Source organism: Arachis hypogaea, chromosome 4, assembly GCF_003086295.3.
Source record: "Arachis hypogaea cultivar Tifrunner chromosome 4, arahy.Tifrunner.gnm2.J5K5, whole genome shotgun sequence".
Taxonomy (NCBI): Eukaryota; Viridiplantae; Streptophyta; class Magnoliopsida; order Fabales; family Fabaceae; genus Arachis; species Arachis hypogaea.
In genome coordinates this window covers 115,809,505-115,829,195 of record NC_092039.1, presented here as the reverse complement: position 1 = coordinate 115,829,195, position 19,691 = coordinate 115,809,505, and the positions used below count along the sequence as shown (strand labels likewise).

The 19,691-nt window shown below is 35.5% G+C and overlaps 2 protein-coding genes and 1 non-coding gene across 3 annotated transcripts; 2 read left to right on the top strand and 1 right to left on the bottom strand.

The window, feature by feature from the left end:
* TRNAV-CAC (transfer RNA valine (anticodon CAC)) lies at positions 1–74 on the top strand. The gene has a single exon. It is a non-coding gene; the product is annotated as a tRNA-Val (tRNA).
* A 325-nt stretch (positions 75–399) lies between these two features.
* LOC112797452 (uncharacterized) lies at positions 400–3,224 on the bottom strand. Its single transcript, XM_025840385.3, has 3 exons — positions 2,811–3,224; positions 1,177–1,231; positions 400–962 (listed from the first exon to the last, which is right to left on the bottom strand). Exons 1-3 carry the CDS (start codon positions 3,051–3,053, stop codon positions 640–642), a joined length of 621 nt encoding a protein of 206 aa, XP_025696170.1. The 5' UTR covers positions 3,054–3,224; the 3' UTR covers positions 400–639.
* Positions 3,225–14,974: 11,750 nt separating this feature from the next.
* On the top strand, positions 14,975–16,569 carry LOC112797451 (uncharacterized). The gene is made up of 2 exons (XM_025840384.2): positions 14,975–15,239; positions 16,297–16,569. Exons 1-2 carry the CDS (start codon positions 15,114–15,116, stop codon positions 16,411–16,413), a joined length of 243 nt encoding a protein of 80 aa, XP_025696169.1. The 5' UTR covers positions 14,975–15,113; the 3' UTR covers positions 16,414–16,569.
* The last annotated feature ends 3,122 nt before the right edge of the window (positions 16,570–19,691 follow it).

Here is a 19,691-nt window from a genome sequence, read left to right as displayed (position 1 = left end):
GTCTGGGTGGTGTAGTTGGTTATCACGCTAGTCTCACACACTAGAGGTCCCCGGTTCGAACCCGGGCTCAGACATTTTTACCTTAAATCAACAAGTATTTTCCTATATTTCCTATTAGAGTCAATTTTAGTCGTATAATAGAAGAGATTCTGTAGGGTGCATGCTTTTTCGAGTAGTGAATTTTCATACCCAACAGAATTTGATTTTAACATCATTGGTTAAGAAGAAAAGATATCTATCTATTGGTTTTGCCGTATGTTATGCAAGTTGATTGTAATTTACGGATTACTAATTCCTTAGTCAGCACAATCATTCAGCTCAATTCTTTTTGGCTACCTGCCAGTCTTGGTCAAAGAGCAACATAAAGATACATGGATTTTCTTTTCTTTTTCCAGAGTATTTTAATCGAAAAAATAATAATTCTGCACTCAGATTAATCCAACTCAGCAAAAAACAATGTTACAGCACATGTGCCATGCCTCTTGGAAAATTTTAGATGTCAATTGCAACAAAATATTAGAAAACTAAATGATATAAATGTTCTATGTAAACCTCTTCTACACTGTACTTGTGGATGAGGATTTTCAGCACCCTCTATCAATGAATGAAACTACTTTGTTAATCCCCGGAGACACAGCACTACTGAGTCCTCACTTGTGTCGATCGAAATTGTTCCTTTGTCCTACCATAATAGACAGCTTCCTTCCCTGAAAAGGTGATGAAATTCCAGCCAAATGCCGATCCACCAACTACATATGTTCCTTGACCTTCTTCAGCCAGTGCCGTAACCTTAATTTCAGATGATGCCCTTGAGGTGAATGATTTCTCAACTTGAATCTGCTCCGGAGACTTCATATGTTGAGGCTGCTGCTCTTGCTGTGTTTGGCCATCTTGCTTATACTTTGCCAACAAAACTGCTTCCGCTTTCATATCATCGTATAACTTCACAACAATCTTCAATTCTGCAAGCACAAGTTGAAGTCAGAAAGCATGTTTCAACCAATCACATACAAGATAAAACATTTATTTTTGGAGGACAAATCCAAATATAAATAGATATAAATCCAATTGATATGAAATTTCCATCGAGTCATAGCTGGTATATGGGCATTTGCATTCTAAATTTATTATGTCATCAGCTATGTAATAAATAGAATTTCATCCGGATGTTCTTACGTTCTCGAATTTCTCGGGATTCTTTGCTATTTTTGTAGTCAGGAGTTCGGATAACCTTCAAGATGAAAACAGCAATCGTCAGGCACTTCATATAGCATTTCAAGCAGCAGAAGCTACCACAACTTAAAGAAGATAGAAGTATTGATTTACTCAACTCATCATAACTATTAGGAACAAAGTCTTATTAACTTCAATTTATCTAGGCAATTGCATGCTTTATCCTAACAGACTAATTAAAATTTCATAGGTTACGGTAACAAATGAACCAAACAAACTGGTTGAATATATAACTAAACAAATCTTCACAAAAAAGAGAGCAGGAACTAAGAAACAAATAGATGGCATTAACATAATCTTATACATGAGAACATGAGAGTTGACAGAAAGATAACCAAAGGAAACAACAGTCAGTAAGAAAAATAAACATGCCGCTCTGATGGTCGAAGCAAGTGCAATGAGGCTAAGAAGTTACGTCAAAAAAGTTTAAGAGTTTTCTTACCAATTTTAAAGATAGCATTGTACTATTCCTAGAGAGCAGAATGTAATTGTAATCTTTCGACTAGGGTTTATATTGAGTTGGGTGAAATGCAAAAGTTTGTACTCATCACTGATAGATCCCGCCTATAAGTTCAATACTTAGTTCATGGTCCACATATAAGAATAATTTGTAACTATATCCAATCAGGAATTCAGAACAATATTACACAAAACAATTCTCTTTGGTCGTAAGTCGTAACATACTTTCCAAACAGACTTCAGGAATAACTACCCCTCGTGGTAGTAAACAGGGTGGACCACAAAGATGAAATGAAACTATAGTGTTCCAACTTCATTCATAAATCATATTTTCATTTAAGCCATTAGTATCTAAATCTCTTTTAATAGTTTTGCATATGGTTTTTCTAGGTCCCCTCCTCCCTATAGCTCTAACTGTTGGATTACTTCCTATCTCATCCACTTCTTCTAAATAAAGCCTCCACAGGTCTTTTCGGCACACGTTCAAAAATCAATACACATAAGACGATATTCTATCATCTTCTCTAAAATAGGTGCTACCCCACTTTCCTCTCCAAATGCTCTTATTTTTAATGCTACCTATATTATCTATGCAGAGTTACCCTTCAAGAAGAATTATCCTACTAATTGTATACAGGTTCTGTAATTTAGATCTTGTACTCAATTTCATCACTCATTACCTAATTATTTCAGACACCTATTAAAAATTCCCTCGCAAACCCTAGCAAAATGAATCATACTTTAGAGAAAAAAGAAAGTACTAAAATTACTAAAAGAAAGCAAACACAATTTTTCTCCAAATTCATCCACAACTTTATCCCTCTTTTTCGAAAAGAACAGAAAACTAAATCAAATCCTCAACAAGTTTATAAATTCAAACACTTTAACGAACAACAATTTCACTACATAATTTAATTTTCTTAAAACTAACTTCAAAAAATAAAAACAAAAACTTGGACTAAAACACATAGCAAGATGGGCAATGCAGCATAGTTCATACCATTGTGAAAGAAAAATAAAGAAAATAAAGAAAATAAAAACCAACCCAGATACGAAAATCAGATTGAGAGTTATATCGGAGGAAAAAGCAGAAATTTTGAGACAAGTTTGGGGTGTACCTGGATGAAATGGGGGCGAAGGTCTCGAATAAGTGCGCGAATCTTGTAGTAGTTGGAATAAGAATCAGATTCGAGAGGCCTCTTCTTCGTTGAAGAAGGAATAGCAGCACCACTCGTTGTTGTTGTTGTTGGTGGTGGTGGTGAAGGAGGAGGAAGTTGTGAACTTTGAGTTGTTGTCGGTGCAGAAGAAGCAGCAGCAGAAGAAGGAGAAGGAGAAGTTTCAGGTGCTTTTGGTTCTTCCATTGATGTTGTTGCCCTTCTCTGCACTCTTCTCTTCTGCAACCACAATTGCGAAATTGGATTCCTTTCTTTGATGGATTCAAGGAAAATTAAAATTCAAAGATTTCAGCTTTCAACTTTATTGGTATATTAAGTATTAAAATAAAAGACAAATAGATCCTTAACTTTTTAGATACAGATATTTTAATTTTTTAAGATTGAAAAATATATTTAAATTTTTTACCTTATAAAACATGTGACAATTATACCCTTTCGTAGAGTTAGAGTTTAAAACGGCAATAAAAAATGCTGACATGAAGATAACGGTGATGAGATATCTGTTTTTGTTGATGGTGTGGATGGTAAGCAAATTATTGATGGACAAATCCATTTTTATGCATCAGAATGACGCTGTCACATCAGAGGGATAGGACGTCTTTTCTCAACCGATTGCGGACCTTGTAAGCATAATGCACCTCCTCAATTGCTTCATATTCAGGGTTACCGTTGCAAGGGAAGATCCTCTTGGCAATAGTATCACACAACGTTGATCGGTCAAAAGAAGAATCAACCGAAGGGCACCACTTTGTTGCAAGACTGATCCTTGTCAACACAACGAAATTCAAAATCTGGAGATCATTTTTCAAACAATCGGCGAAGTAATTCGAGACGCTATTGTGGAGGAGCCGAAAATTCTCGTCGCTGTTGTAACGATCGAGAAGTTTCTTGGCCATGGCGAGTTTTCTCTCTTCTCCCAAAGCATGGGCTTTCTCTTTCTCTGCCACAGGGTCCGAAACCTTCTTTAAGAGCTTTGATTTGAATGGCTTTCTCTTTAACTTGTTTCTCTTGCTAGATCATTTAACACTAAACCCGTGAGGCTTCTAATTCTTGTAGACATCGAAACCTTCTAGAAGCTTGTAGAGTATCTCGGGGAGGTCTTTGAAATATCCAAAATTGGCGAGGGATGGGACGTTGGTTGCGAGTGTCTTAGGGTGGTTAGAGAATAGCCACGCAGCAGCAGCGTGGAATCCATCGCGATCGGACCTGCCGGTGCCACAGATGCCTCGGAGGTTACAAATTAGTTTGAGTGTGGTGAGGGGGTTGTAGGCCTATGCCACGTGGAGCCTTTCTTTGACGGAATCCGGGAGAGTGTCGGGGACGACATGAAAGAAGAAGTCAAGGCATGGGTTGTCGAATGACAAGAAGGTTGCAGAGAAGTTTTTGGTGAATCCCATTGGTGGTTGTGGTTGGATGGTGGTTATGGTGTTGAATTTTGAAACCATTACGTCAACAAAGGGATTAGAGGGTGCGATTGGGTTTATGGTGGTGGCGGCGTTGTCGGAGGTGGGGGCGGTGGTGGTGGGGGGTTAAGAAGGATTGTGGTTTAGGATTGTAAATTTTAGGTGGACCTAGGAGAGTGATCATGATGAAATTCGGGCTTGTCGCTACTGTGTGGGTTGAAATGAAATGGTGACAAAGAAAGGCGAGAGGCCACCGTCGATGCGAAACTTGGGAAACTAAGCGAAAATGGTAGGATGGTTGTTTTGAACGAAGAGATTCAGTGCAATTTTATAGCAAAAATTAGAGGGCGGAAATAGGAGAAGCAAGCCTTCCACAGAATAGCAACCTAAGCAAGAAAGGTGGGGATTGTGACGGCGTCGTTCTGATGTATAAGGATGGATTTGTCCATCAATAATTTGCTCACCATCCACATCATCAACAAAAACGGACATCTCATCACCGTTACCTCCAAGGCAGCATTTTTCGTTGCCGTTTTGAACCTCAACTCCACGGAGGGGTATAATTGTCACGCATTTTATAAAGTGAGAGATTTAAATGTATTTTTCAATCTTGAGGAATTAAAATATCTGCATTTAAAAAGGTCAGAGACCTAATTATCTTTTATTGTAAATATTAAATGTGAAGTATCTTATTTCACACTTCAGCAATTATTTTTTAAAGATACACTTAACATGAATTTAATATTTTTTTAAAAAATGTTAGACGTATATTAAAATCAGTCACCAAGATAGAATGTGAATTGGAATATAAAATACACATTAAAAATAAAATAAACTATTTATATATTTTGTTCATATCCTGACCCGTAATTTAAAGTCAGACCTAAAATAACTAAAGTCCACTTTAGAGTCCAAAACCACTTTCTCTACATGCACGACCTCATTTGTATGACTTGACTTGCAGAATCTTAACTGCACCTACAAATATGCTTATATATTCAAATATGAGATCTCAACAACCCCTAAATAAAAAGTAGAGAATAACCACTCACCATAATAGATGGATAAGTTACAGAAAGATAACAAACGTATCTTTCCTACTATATAATACCTCATCAAGTTCAGGTATTTTTCAACTCTAGTCCACTAAAAAATATACTTAAAAACCCTTACTAACTTAAGTATCGGAGTCTCTTGCAAGTACCACCCTCCAATTTCTTTGAAGAGCTCGGACGACATCACTTCGTCGAAGGAGACGTTGGAACATCTCATTGAAAGGAACTTGGATCTCACGTTCAGGCCTGATAGCATATTGATTTCAGATAAGTCTCGGAACATTGACACCGTTGTTGGAGACTTGGAATTTGACACATAACATCTGATTCAAAACCCATGAGGAAGAACACCATAACGATGATCCAGCAATTGTCATACCCACACGATCAGAAAGAGGGAAGAGTATTGATGAAGACGAAAATAGAAACATATAAGGGCGGAGAATCGTCTTTGAAATTCACAAGCTTGGAGGATTGAGAGAAAAAGATCCAACCGAACTCATAGGCCTAGTTCATAGACACCAAGGTCGTTTAGAACGGCTCGAAATTGAATTGGAATGACAACGTGAATCTGACCAAGCCTAATGAAGAGAAGTACGACAACGCAGGAAATTAGAAGAAAAATTGGAGAGATTGGAGTCCGATCTCAAAAGAAGAAAACCTCCGGCTGGTCAAGAAGCCACACCTTTGGAAAGTGAAGATCCATTCTCAGAAGAAATCATGAGAGTTAAAGTTCCTAGAAATTTCAAGAGTCCGGACATGGACCTTTACGATGGGACGACTGACCCCATCATCACCTAATAAGCAACTTCAAGAGTCGTATGTATCTAACTAACGCCTCTGATGTAACTCGTTGTAGAGCATTCTCGACTACATTAACCAAGACTACAATAAAGTGGTTTTACAGTCTCCCTCCCAGTCACTTGTTTTGACGACTTAGCAAGGAGTTTTCTCACCAGGTTTTCTATTCAAAAGGACAAAATCAAGCGCGCTCTAAGCCTCTTGGGCATCAAACAAGAGATTGAAGAGTCCCTCATAGCGTACATGAAAAGGTTCAACAAGACCTGCCTAGAAACCAAAGCAAGCCCACTAAAGCAGCTATCATGGGGCTAGTAAATGACTTCAGAGAAAGTCCATTCTTACAATCCATATCAAAGAGGCACACGACCTTTTTGTATGAAGTTCAAGAGTGAGGCAAGAAGTACATCAATATGGAAAAAACCACACAGTTGATGAAACCTACATTGGGACAAAGTAGTCAACATCAGTCTCGAGAAAAAGAGAATCAATCAAAAAAGAAAAAAAATACAACTCAGACAAGCCTACGAGGTACCACTCCTACAATTCGTTACGAGTTTTTTTGGTCGATGTCTAAAGAGAGATATGCCATACTGAAAAATACCACCTTCTAAACCCATTCGAAGCAAGAAAGGAAGAAATCGTTCAGAATATTGTAAATACCATAAAATTTATGGCCATTCAACCAATAATTGCTATGATTTAAAGAATGTGATTGAAAAGCTTGCCCGAGAAGGACAACTGGATAAATACCTAGCTGAGAGATCAGATGAAATCAGTAAGAAAAAAAGTGATGAGAAAGATAGAGGATGGTGAGAGCGACCACAAAGAACCCTTTGAGAGACATATCCACTTGATCGCTAGTGGGTTCGTGGGGGACGGGGAGGAATAACAAAGTCCACTTGCAAAAGACACTTGAAGGAGGTTTACCAAGTTGGAGAAGATGAAGAAATGCCCGACCTGCCTACATTAGCTTTCACAAAGAAAGATGTCCGAGGTATAGTACCTGGGCATGATGATCCAATTGTGATAACAATTATTCTGGCTAATGCAAACCTTCACAGAACCCAAGTATATTAGGGAAGCTTAGTTGATATTCTATTTAAGTCAGCGTTTGATAAACTATGATTGGAAGAGAAATACTTGAAGGCATACCCAGATACCTTCTTTAGTCTGGAAGATGCCCATATCCGATCTCTAGGGTTCATATCCCTTTACACCACCTTCGGCAAGGGAATGAAGACAAGAGCCCTAAGCATAGACTGCATTGTGGTAGATGTCGCATTAGCATGCAATTTTCTGATAGGTCGGTCAACCTTAAATCAACTTGCTACAGTGGTGCCAACTCTCCATCTTTGCATAAAGTTTCCTACCTCAAAGGGAACAACAACTATAAGGAAAAATCAGAAACTAGCCAGAAAATACTACAATAAAAGTTTGAATCTATGTGGTTGTACAAAGAAAAAAGAGGTTAATTCGATAGAAAGCGATGTCCGAGTTTATGAAGAATTGAGACCTCAACTTGAAGAAAAAATTGAAGAGTTGAAAATAGGAGAGAAAGTCAGAAAAATCACAAACGTGGGGGCCAATTTAGGTCAAAAGCCAAAGCAATAGCTCGTCAAACTCCTGTAAGACAATTCCAACCTCTTCGCTTGAAAAGTCTCTGACATACTAGGCGTCCACCCCGATCTCATGTGCCACAAGTTGGTTATGTACCCAGGGTCATGACCTATACAACAGAGATGACGGAAGCTCCATCTTGAAAGAGCACAAGTCGTGGATGAGCAAATACAAGCACTATTGGAAACCAGATTCATAAGGAAAGTAAAATACCCTTATAGCTAGCCAATATTGTGCTTGCAAAGAAGCAAAATAGAAGTCAAGGATATGTATTGACAACACCGACCTCAACAAATCTTGTCCAAAAGATCCCTACCCTCTACTTAGCATTGATGCTTTGGTAAATTCAGTTTCAGGATACAAGTTTTTCCTTTCATGGATGCCTACTCGGGATATAATCAAATTTCAATATATGGATCGGACCAGGAGAAGACGTCCTTCATCACCCATAAGGCTACTTATTGCTATGTAGTCATGTCCTTCGGATTGAAAAATGCTACAGCTACATATAAACGACGGATGAACAATGTGTTCTTTCCCCACTTGGAAAAACTAATGGAGTTCTACGTAAATGATATGTTCGCAAAGACTAAGGACGAAAGCCAGCCTACTACCCGACTTGTCAGAAGTGTTTACATTATAAAGCAGCGCGGGATGTGATTAAATCCCACTAAGTACACATTTGCAGTAGAGACAGAAAAATTCTTAAGATTCATGCTCACCCAAAGGGGTATTGAAGCTAACCCAGAAAAATGTAAAGCAATCATGGAAATACAAAGCCCAACTTATTTGGAGGAGGTCCAACAATTAAATGGTAGGCTAACATCTTTATTTAGATTCCTGGCCGGTTCAGTATTTAAGTCATTGCCACTGTTCACAATCCTCATAAAGGGGCACTATTTTCAAGGATTCAAGAATGCGAACAAGTTTTTTAGGAATTCAAGAAATTCTTAAGTAAAACCCCATACTGACCCGACCTGTAGTAGGATTAGAGCTCGTGCTGTACCTAGCTGTTGCTGATAAGGCTATAGCCACAACCCTTGTTCGAAAAGACGAAAAGGCAAGGTTGTCAAACTCTATATATATATATATATATATATATATATATATATATTTAGGCATTCAAACTTAACAATTTCAACATCAAAAATATAATAAAATAAAAATTCTACAATTAAAATAAGTACTTTAGAACACACATTCAAATCCTACACTAATATGCATCTAATTTAACATAGAACGTACAGTAACACACAATCAAAGCTTCATATAACACAGCTAAACAAAAAAGAAAACACGAAAGAAACAGTTAAATGTTCTAATAAACTAAAAGCCTAAAACTGAAATCCTCCAATATCTTCATCTTCCATGGCATCGACATCATCATCTTCACCATCTTCATCAGAAACATCATTTCTAAACCAACATTCTCAGACATTTTGTTCCTAAATAAACAAATCAACAATACCAAATAATTAATTTAGTAAGGTTATAAATTCAAAATTCAGCGGTGATTGTAACAACTAATTTAGAATTCTGCAGTAACAAGTAACAACTAAAAAAGGTCATAATTTCAAAATTCAGCAATATGCCAGTAACAACTAACAAAGGTCATAAATTCAGAATTCACACATTGAAGTATTCAATATGACACACTAACACTAACAACTAACAACTACAAAATGCAGTAACTCAGTAACGCAAAATCACAAACGAACATACCTTAATGGAGTGAACGAACGAACCAAGGACACAAACGACGAATGGCGATTGCATAGCGATCGGCAAAAGACACGACGAACGGAAGTAACGTGACAAATGATGCATCGTGGTGGACAGCAGAGGCTCTATGGGAATCAAACAAAACAGAGGAACATGGACAAATTGTGGTAACCAAAATAAGAAATGACAGTGAGAGAGCAGTAGATGGGTAAAGAGGCACAAACAAGTGAGTGACGAGATGAACGGCGGGGATGCAGGCGACCGGCGACGAGCGGTGAACGGTGGCAAAGGATGGACAAAAATGAGACTATGAGAGAATGAGAGTGAGAGAACGACAGGGAGAAAAGTGGGTCACGAGCCACATTAGGGATTAGGGTTCTATGATTTCATCAACGTTATTCTCCTCTCTTTTTTTGGGCCCAAAACGATACCATTTTGGTGAAAATGGGCACCTAACACAAACTTGCTAACTCACGCTTAAACTTGCGATTTTGACCGAATTTATCCGAGTCTACCCAGAAACGAGTTTATGTATGAGTTAACTCAATTTCACTATCTAAACTTGTACAAGTTTATGAGTTAACTCGTGAGTTTAACAACAATGCGAGGAAGGACAAAAATATGTCTACTTTACAAGCAAGGCATTGCAAGGGGTAGAATTGAACTATCAAAGAATAGAAAATTTGGCTACGCTGTTGTCTTGGCCTTTAGGAGATTGCGAGCTTACTTCCAAACTCATAACATCAAAGTCCGAACTAATCAATCCATGAGGCATATCTTATTAAAGAACAAATATTGTGGGATAAATGCTACAGTGAACTATGGAGTTGTTTGATAAAATATAAAGCTCGGATGGCTATCAAGTCGTAATACCTGACCAACTTCCTAGAAGAGTATACTGGGAACAACAAGGGAGTTCAACCACTTGAAACTTGTATGTAAATGGATCATCAAACAAAGCTAATAGTGGGGTAGGGGTCATCCTTGAGATTAAAGAAGAAACTCGGATAGAGCTCACACTAAAGTTCAACTTTCCAGCATCTAATAACCAAGTTGAGTATGAAGTTGTGCTTCCTGGTCTTCAAATAGCCAAAGAGGTCGGTGCCTTGAAAGTCTCTAATGCCGGGACATCGCTTAGGTCACCAATCTTGGCAAGGTTAACAACTCCACTGTGGTGAAAATAGCCATAAACCCACCTTGGTTGGCTAAGTCAAGGATGCACCTCTTACTCTTAAGGAGTCTAGAGGAAAATAAACACGTAGCTTATTTCATACTCAAATAAACTTCAACTCTATTTCATAAATAAAAGGTACATGAGTTATTTATACTAGTAGGAGAAGGAAAAGCTTTCATAACTTGGACGATGTGGGACTAATACATAACACAAAATTCACTATCCAAAATAATATGGGACTTGTATCCCCTTATTACAATTAACTAATATAATTAACATACTAACTCTACTAGCTCTCGCACTCCTTGGGTTGAAAAGAACTCTTGCGTGAAAAGACTTGTGACAGCAGATGATCAATCTCATTGATGAATCCACACCAAAAGATCCTATTGGTGGCTCCATACCAAAGACCCGCACTCACAAATCAGATAAAATTTTACAAAATCCGTAGCAGCAGACAATTTCATTGATGAATCCATACCAAAGATCTCATTAGCGAATCCACGCAAAAAATCTGCACCCACAAATCAAATAAAATTCTACTAAAGTAAGGTGAAGGCCACAAGGACCAACCTTACTCTGGTACCCAATTGACGCCGGGACATCGCTTGGGTTACCAGTGTTGGCGAGGTTAACAACCCCACTATGGTGAAAATAGTCATAAACCTATCTTGGTTGGTCAAGTCAATGATGCACCTCTTATTCTTAAAGAGCCTAGAGGAAAATAAGGACACAACTTATTTCATATTCAAATAAACTTCAACTCTATTTCAAAATAAAATGTGCATGAGTTATTTATATTAGTGGAAGAAGGAAAAGCCTTCATAACTTGGACGATGTGAGACTAATACATAACACAAAATTTACTATCCTAAGCAATATGGGACTTGTATTCTCTTATTACAATTAACTAATATAATTAACCTACTAACTCTACTAGCTCCCACATCAGTCTTCATCTTTAGTGACTCACAAGTAATAACCTCACAAATCAATGGTGACTATCAAGCCAAACATGAAACGGTACTTGGAGAAGAGTCTAGCCAAGTACCTCGAAAATTAAATGGTGACTATCAACTGGCCAAGTTTCAGGAAGCCGAGATCGAACCTATAACTCAAAAATTAAATGGTCGAGCTGATGTCCTCTCCAAACTGGCCAACACTAAGCCAAGGGATAATAAAAGTTTGATTCAAGAAATCCTAAATTATCATTAGTGGCAAAAAAAGTTGACAAATCGGATACTTTGATAGTCTCTAATATGAACTTGAGATGGATAACTCCTACCATCAAATACCTTAAGTTTGCTAAGAGAAATAAGAAGATTGCTAAGAGAAACTCAGAACTACACACCAATTCATAATGTCTTCTAAAGAAGGGGAATAACCACACATTTGCTTAAATGTGTTCCGAACTCGAAGACAAAAGAAGTCTTAGATGAAATTCACAGTAACATTTGTGAAAATCATCTAAAGGGAAGGTCACTAGTAAAGAAAGTGCTACAAGCTTAATTTTATTGGCTGACATTACAAAGAGACGCGACTGACTTTGTCAAAATATGGCTGCCTTATCAGCTGCATGCAAACTTCCATGTGATACTACCAGAAGAGCTCATCAGTGTCACTTTTCTATGACTTTTTACAAAATAAGAATTAGATCTACTTGAATCATTTTCTCAAGTTTCTGGACAGGTCAAACAAAATACATGGTAGTTAATTTTGATCACTAATTTTAATGTCTAAATAATATTTGTTTAAAAAATTATAATAATTTATTTTAGGAAAAAAGTAGCTATGACATCATTTTAACCATTAATTTTGGTTTTTCAATTTAAGGAAAAAAACTATAAAAAATCTCACTTGAATTTAGTTCTGAATTTTAATAATAACATTGCATAAATTATTATTTTTTACAATGTAAAATTTAAATGTTAATAATTTTAATGAAAATAGATAATTTGATAAAAATTATATCAAAAAATTATTTCTCTAAAAATTTAAAAAAATAAAAAGAATAATTTCGCTACACATCCAAGCGTTTTTGTTAACTAAGTCTAATCACACACTTCTTCTTCGCGTTCCTTCTTCTTTGCACGTTTTCTTTTCATCGTCATTTTTTTGTTGTTACTGCTGTGGCTACGATGTTTTTCTTTTTCTCCTCCTCCTCTTTGCATTTTTTTATTTCTTCTTCTTTTTCTTTGATTTTTTTTCTTTTTCTTGTTTTTATTTTTGTTAAGAGGGTGAAATAAGAATAATTGTAAATAGATGAAACAAAGAAAAAGATAAAAAGAAAAGAAAAGATAAAGATGATGAAGAAGAAGAAGAGATGGGTGAAAAATTTTGAATTGCATAATTTATCCAGAAAAATAGCATCGAAATATTTTAAGCATCACACAATATATTTCTTAATTTTGACAACGAAATTTCTTAATTGTCACATAAATTCTTGTTAAAATGGTAAAATGAGAAAAATTATGAGAATGTGAAATAAAATGATGATGATGATGATGATGATGATGATGATGATGATGATGATGATGATGATGATGATGATGATGAGAACGAGAAAAGACAGTTATGAATTGTATAGAATTTATTACAAATAATATTAAAACTTTTTAATTATGATATAGGTTCTTGTTAAGAGGGTGAAATAAGAAGAATTATGAGAATGGAAAACAAAAAGAAAAAGATGATGACGAAGAAGAGAAAGAAGAAAAGAAGTTTTGAATTGTGAAGAGTTTATTAGAAAATAGCATAGAAATTTTTTAATTATGACACGTAAAATTTCTTAATTTTGACATCGAAATTTTTTAACTACAATATAAAAAAATTTAACATTTTTTTATTGTTGAACTAATTGAATGATATTGAACTCATATATAAGATATCTAGTCATTTTTGTATCATTTGTAATAAATTATTGTATTATTTGATTTCAAAACACATTTGAATATATTTTATTGGTTGAGTGAGTTAAAATTTTAGATTTGTGATTTTTTTAAATTTTTTGTATTATTTATAAAAAAATTAGTGTTATTTTTATATTATTTTTATTATTTTTAAACTAATAGTGTGATATTGAATTAAGTAAGAAGAAGAAGATAATAATGATTATAATGGTGATAATGATGATAACCATGATAATGAAGGTGGAGGGAAAAAAAATCAAACGACAAATGTATATTTTACAAGTGTATTAGTCTGTGCATGCACGTGGTAAAATTAAAACTATAATTTTAAGTTATTTTATTAAAATTAATTTAAATTATAACAATTGATTAATAAAAAATAACATGTTATGCATTTAAAATTTTTTTTAATCTGATATAAAGTGTATTAACTTTAATGTAGTTATTAATCATTTTTATTAATTTATTTTTTTTAATAAGTTAAACATATATACTCACCAACAAATATTTATATGTTATTTTATTATGAAGTAAAACATAAAAAATTTAGCTCAAAATGAACAACAATGAATTAGTAGAAAATTTGAATGCACAAATTTTTTTAATAAATAGTAAATAATTTAAAATCATTAAAAAATAACTCAACACTCTCTTTTAATGCCTGCAAAATATGTACCTGAAATAACATTATGATAATTTTAATATCCTCAAGATGTATATATGGAATAAGAATGTATTACTCATTAGTATTTAATTTTTTTTAATTTTTTTAATTGATAGTGATAAATTTTAAGAGATTTAGAAATTATCTTTTCATTATAAGCTCTCAAAAACTTCTCTATATACCACATTCATCGTACAGTTATCTTCTAAGTATCCGTGATCTTGTAACATTATTTGCAGACCATCTTTACTCTTAATAATGCAACATACAATTGACCACTTAAGGTTGTTTGTGAGTTTAGTTATAACAGATAGCAATTATTAAATTGATAGTTAAAGTAAACTCAAAAGCTCTTGTGTAAATAATTATTAAGGGACCAAAAATAAAAAAATACCCAAATAAATTAGTTAAGTGCATAACATATTTTTTGTAATATTTATTTAGTTTATTTTTTATTTTTATTGTAGATTATAGTTATTTTTAAAATATTTATTTAATGTATCATGTGTTAATACTAAGAATATTTTAAAAAAAATATATCTATAACAATAGATATAATATAATTATAAATATAACATAAATATATTAAATAAATAAAAAATTAAACTAATATATTTATTGATATCTTTATTAAAATTTTTAAATTGAAAAATAATTATGTATTTAATTATTTGATGATGACGTAAATGATTGAATAACTGAATTACAAATTGATCTCACAATCTTATTTTTACTTTTTTTTTTTATGCCCCATACACAAAAGTCAAAAGAAAAATCATGCTTCTTCTGAAACCTTCTAGGCTTCTAAGTTTCTTCCAGTTTCTGGGCGTCCTCGACAAAAGTAGAACCGCACTTTCACAAAAATAACTCCTTGACTGAACACAGTGTGCTAAGAAAAAGCATGGTTAAGAATCCAGAAGCTGACAAGGTTGTTAGAACAGTATCCATGGTGGCAGCTATAACTGCTTCTTATTTCCTCTTAACTGCTGATTATGATTGTGGTCCTCAACGCAATGTTCTTGAGCCTGTAAGCTCTCTTCTCTTCCTCCTTTTTCATTTTCTTTTATTACAAATTTAGAACCTTTGTTGGGTTGGTCTTTTTGTTTGCTCTATGAATTGCAGCAAAAAGGTATCAACTGTAGTGATCATGTCATCTGTCTCGGAGCATCAAAAAGACAGGAAGATAGATGAGTGATCATTCCACAATCTTCAATCAATATCCATTTCTCTATAGAATAATGTGTGATTTTCTTATGGTATTTGTCAAGGATAAGAGTTCAAGGAAGAATTAATAAAAAATAGAGTCTAAAACGAGCAAAAGTAGTTACTCGCTAACAGAAAACGGTTATAGGTAGTTAGACTTGCTGCTGAGCTATCTGGTTTTGACATGGTGTATAAATAGCTTAGTAGAAGGCTTGTAATTGATTCTTTTTCCGCACAATCAATTAACGAAGATTTAGTTATAATACTCAATTCATCTGTGCAACCCTTTCTTGTTTTTCACATTCTTGTCAGTATTGTTTTGGTTTTCAAGACCTTAACTGATGCAAGTTTTGTGCCTTTAAACGCCTTAAAAGTGCGTTTGTGAGTTGGGATCTTAGGGGAGAAATTCCCTTCCCTTAAATTCCCTCAGAAATCTCAACTCACAAATCTCAATACTGATTTGCATCGCATTCGTTTCATTTTTTCAATCTCAAATTTCAAAGAGTCAGAGAAAATGGACCTAGATTGTGAACTTTAAAAGGTTTCCACTTTGTAATTAGAAACGGTTCTGTATAGAACTCATGAGTCATGAGCATGACAAAATGCATCAACATCTGATTGATGCTCCCTGTAAAAGTGGTTGTGTTTAGAATCCTCTATGGAAACCAGTTTCCTGAATTCTAGAATCAGAGGATTTCACTCATTAGTTTCCATGATCAAGCTCATCCGAAAGTCCATGATCCGTCTATGGTGACGAGTCGCACTCCACCCTATGATAAGTACATGAAAAATAAGTCATCTATCGCACTCGATTGCTTTGTTTCTGATTCCAGTTACTAAAGATGAACAAATTGAATGCTTTGCACTTTTCATTTTTGCAGGTTAAGAAGGGAATACTTTCAGCAGAAAGTACCGTGAAAGAGTACCTTTTTGGATCCAAGAAAGAATCTCAAGATAATCAAATAGAGAAATTGGACAGCAACAAGGAGCATCCATAATAAGTTCCCGGTCGTGCCATTTTGTATAAGAACATCAATGCTGATTCAAGCTTTTATTTTAGCCTTTTGAACCTCCTGAGTATCTGTATGATCCACTGTTATGAGTGATGAATATGACACTGGCACACTTGCAATAATGGAAAATTGTTGAAATCAGATTTGTCATTCAGGTATAAAATCATTGAGATGGAAGTGTGAAATTTCAGGTTGTGCATAATTTCATTAATTTGATGTGTAAAAATATTCCAATTCATGGATGAACTTTCTATTGTGGTTTTCAAGGCAAAAATTTTGAAAAAAATAGTTGTATTATTATCTATGTGTAGAACTCAGTGAATACAACGTTACTCTCTATAACATGTCACATTTTAATTAAATGTTTAGTTTTAATTTGAGTTAATTTAACCTAATAAAAATTAATATCTTAATTAAAATAAGATTATTTTATAATTAAATATTTTTTAAAAATAGATGATTATATAATTTTTGTAAATATTAAAAAATAAATTTATATGTTTTTTCCAACTCCGTTTATGTTACATTTGCGGTACATAGCCGGTCCCAAGCCCGGATAAAGGAGGAGGGTTGTGTTAGGTCTTCGACAACCAACATAAAAATATAGTCGAACCTCATGACATGAATCAAAGACATTATTGCGCTAAAGCTAGGTCGTTGCCCGGAAGTAACGCGCCGTATGGCTCGAGTACGGTGTCAAAGCAAGAGCCGCTGCATCGGTGCCCGGATGTAGTGTTAAATGAGCAAGGGTTCTCGCGTTTTCGTGAACGGACGAGGGTAAATAAGCTAGTTCACAAAGTAAAAGGTAAAGGTCGAAGCGACAGAAGGTTGAGATTTGGGACATGGAACATAGGCACTCTAACAGGAAAGTTCATGGAGGTGGTGGACACCATGACAAGGAGGAAGATTAACATTATGTGCCTACAAAAAACGAAATGGGTTGGTGCAAAGGCTAAGGAGTTGGATACTTCTAGTTTCAAACTTTGGTATACAGGAAAGGTGAAGAATAGGAATAGGGTTGGAATAATTGTGGATAAGCAGTGGAAGAAGGACGTAGTGGATGTCAAGAGGGTGGGAGATCGTATCATCTCTATCAAACTTGTGGTGGAGGGAGGTGCTTTCCATGTGATTAGCGCCTATGCACCGCAAGTGGGTTCGGACGAACAACACAAGATAAGGTTTTGGGAGGATCTAGAGAGATTGGTTCAAGGCATACCTTTGGGAGATAAGATTTTCTTAGGAGGAGATTTAAATGGCCATGTTGGGAGAGAAGTGACTGGATATGGGAGTATTCACGGAGGCCATGGTTTCGGGGTGATCAATGCCGAGGGTAAAACTATTTTGGACTTTTCTTCAACCTTTGATCTTCTCATCGCAAATACATGTTTTAAAAAGAGAGACGAACATCTTATAACCTATAAGAGTGGCATGACAAGCTCTCAAATCGACTTCTTCTTGTTGAGGAGAGTCGACCGGAAATTTTGCATTAACTGTAAAACTATTCCGGGAGAGAGTTTGACAACACAACATAGGGTGCTCGTCATGGATTTTCGCGTTGAGCAAGAGTTGAGAAAAAGACATTATACGAATAACCCAAGGACGAGGTGGTGGCGGATGAAAGGTGAGGAACAAAGAAACTTCCTAAGACGGGTAGGAGAAGAGGCAAAGTGGGATGGGAATGAAAGCGCGGAAGAGATGTGGAGGGAGATGGCAGAAGTTATTAGAAGAACAGCAAAAGAAAGTTTTGGTGAATCTAAAGGAATAGGACCAAGAGACAAGGAGTCCTGGTGGTGGAATGCGAGTATACAAGAAAAGATAAAAGATAAAAAGGGAATGCTTTAAAGAGTGGTCTTTATGCCGCAATGCATATAATTGGGAAAAATATAAGGCGGCTAAGAAAGAGACAAAAGTGGCTGTAAGTGAAGCAAAAACAAGAGCATATGAGGGTCTCTACCAGTCTTTGGGCATGAAAGAAGGAGAAAAATGTATATATAGAATCACAAAGAGTCGGGAAAGAAGAACGAGAGATTTGGATCAGGTTAAGTGCATAAAGGATAAGGATGGAGAGGTGTTGGCTCAAGAGGAGAAGATTAATGAAAGGTGGAAGAGTTACTTCTACGAGTTATTTAATGAGGGACAGAAGACTCCTCTGAGCCTTGGTCGATTATGCACAAGGGAAGAAGATCAAAACTTTGACTACTATCAAAGAATTCGAGACTTCGAGGTAAAAGGGGCTTTAAAGCAGATGAAAAATGGCAGGACAGTAGGACCTGATAATATCCCGATTGAGGTTTGGAAAGGTCTTGGAGAAAAAGGCATCAACTGGTTAACCAAGATTTTTAATGAGATTTTAAGGTCAAAGAAGATGCCTGATGAGTGGAAAAAGAGCACCTTGGTACCTATCTACAAGAATAAGGGGGATATACAAAGTTGCGGAAACTATAGAGGGATTAAGCTTATGAGTCATACTATGAAGTTATGGGAAAGGGTGATAGAACGGAGGTTGAGAAAAGAGACACATGTAACAGAGAATCAATTTGGATTTATGCCAGGAAGATCTACCACTGAAGCGATATACCTATTAAGAAGGATGATGGAGAGGTATCGTAGTAGTAAAAGGGACCTACATATGGTGTTTATTGATTTGGAAAAAGCGTATGATAGGGTACCAAGGGAGGTCTTATGGAAGGTTTTAGAAAAGAGGAGAGTAAGGATCGCATATATTTGGGCAATTAAAGACATGTATGATGGGGCCACAACTAGTGTGAAGACTCAAGGTGGTGTGACGGAAGAATTTTCTATTGGTATAGGATTACACCAGGGATCATCCTTAAGCCCATACCTTTTCACATTAGTCCTGGAAGTACTCACAGAGCACATCCAAGAGCCTGTGCCATGGTGTATGCTTTTTGCCGATGATATCATCCTTATGGGAGAGTCAAGGGAAGACCTAAATAAGAAGTTGGAGTTATGGAGAGAAGCTTTAGAAGTGTATGGTCTGCGCATAAGCCGTAGCAAGACGGAATATATGGAATGTAAGTTCAGTCTGAGAAGGGAAAACCCCAATATAGAGGTGAAGATTGGAGAAAACATCCTAGAAAAAGTTAAAAGTTTTAAGTATCTTGGGTGCATCATACAGGATAATGGAGAGATTGAACAGAATGTAAATCATAGGATCCAAGCAGGTTGGTCAAAATGGCGGAGTGCATCTGGTTTTATATGCGACAAAAAAGTGCCTTTAAAACTTAAAGGTAAATTCTATC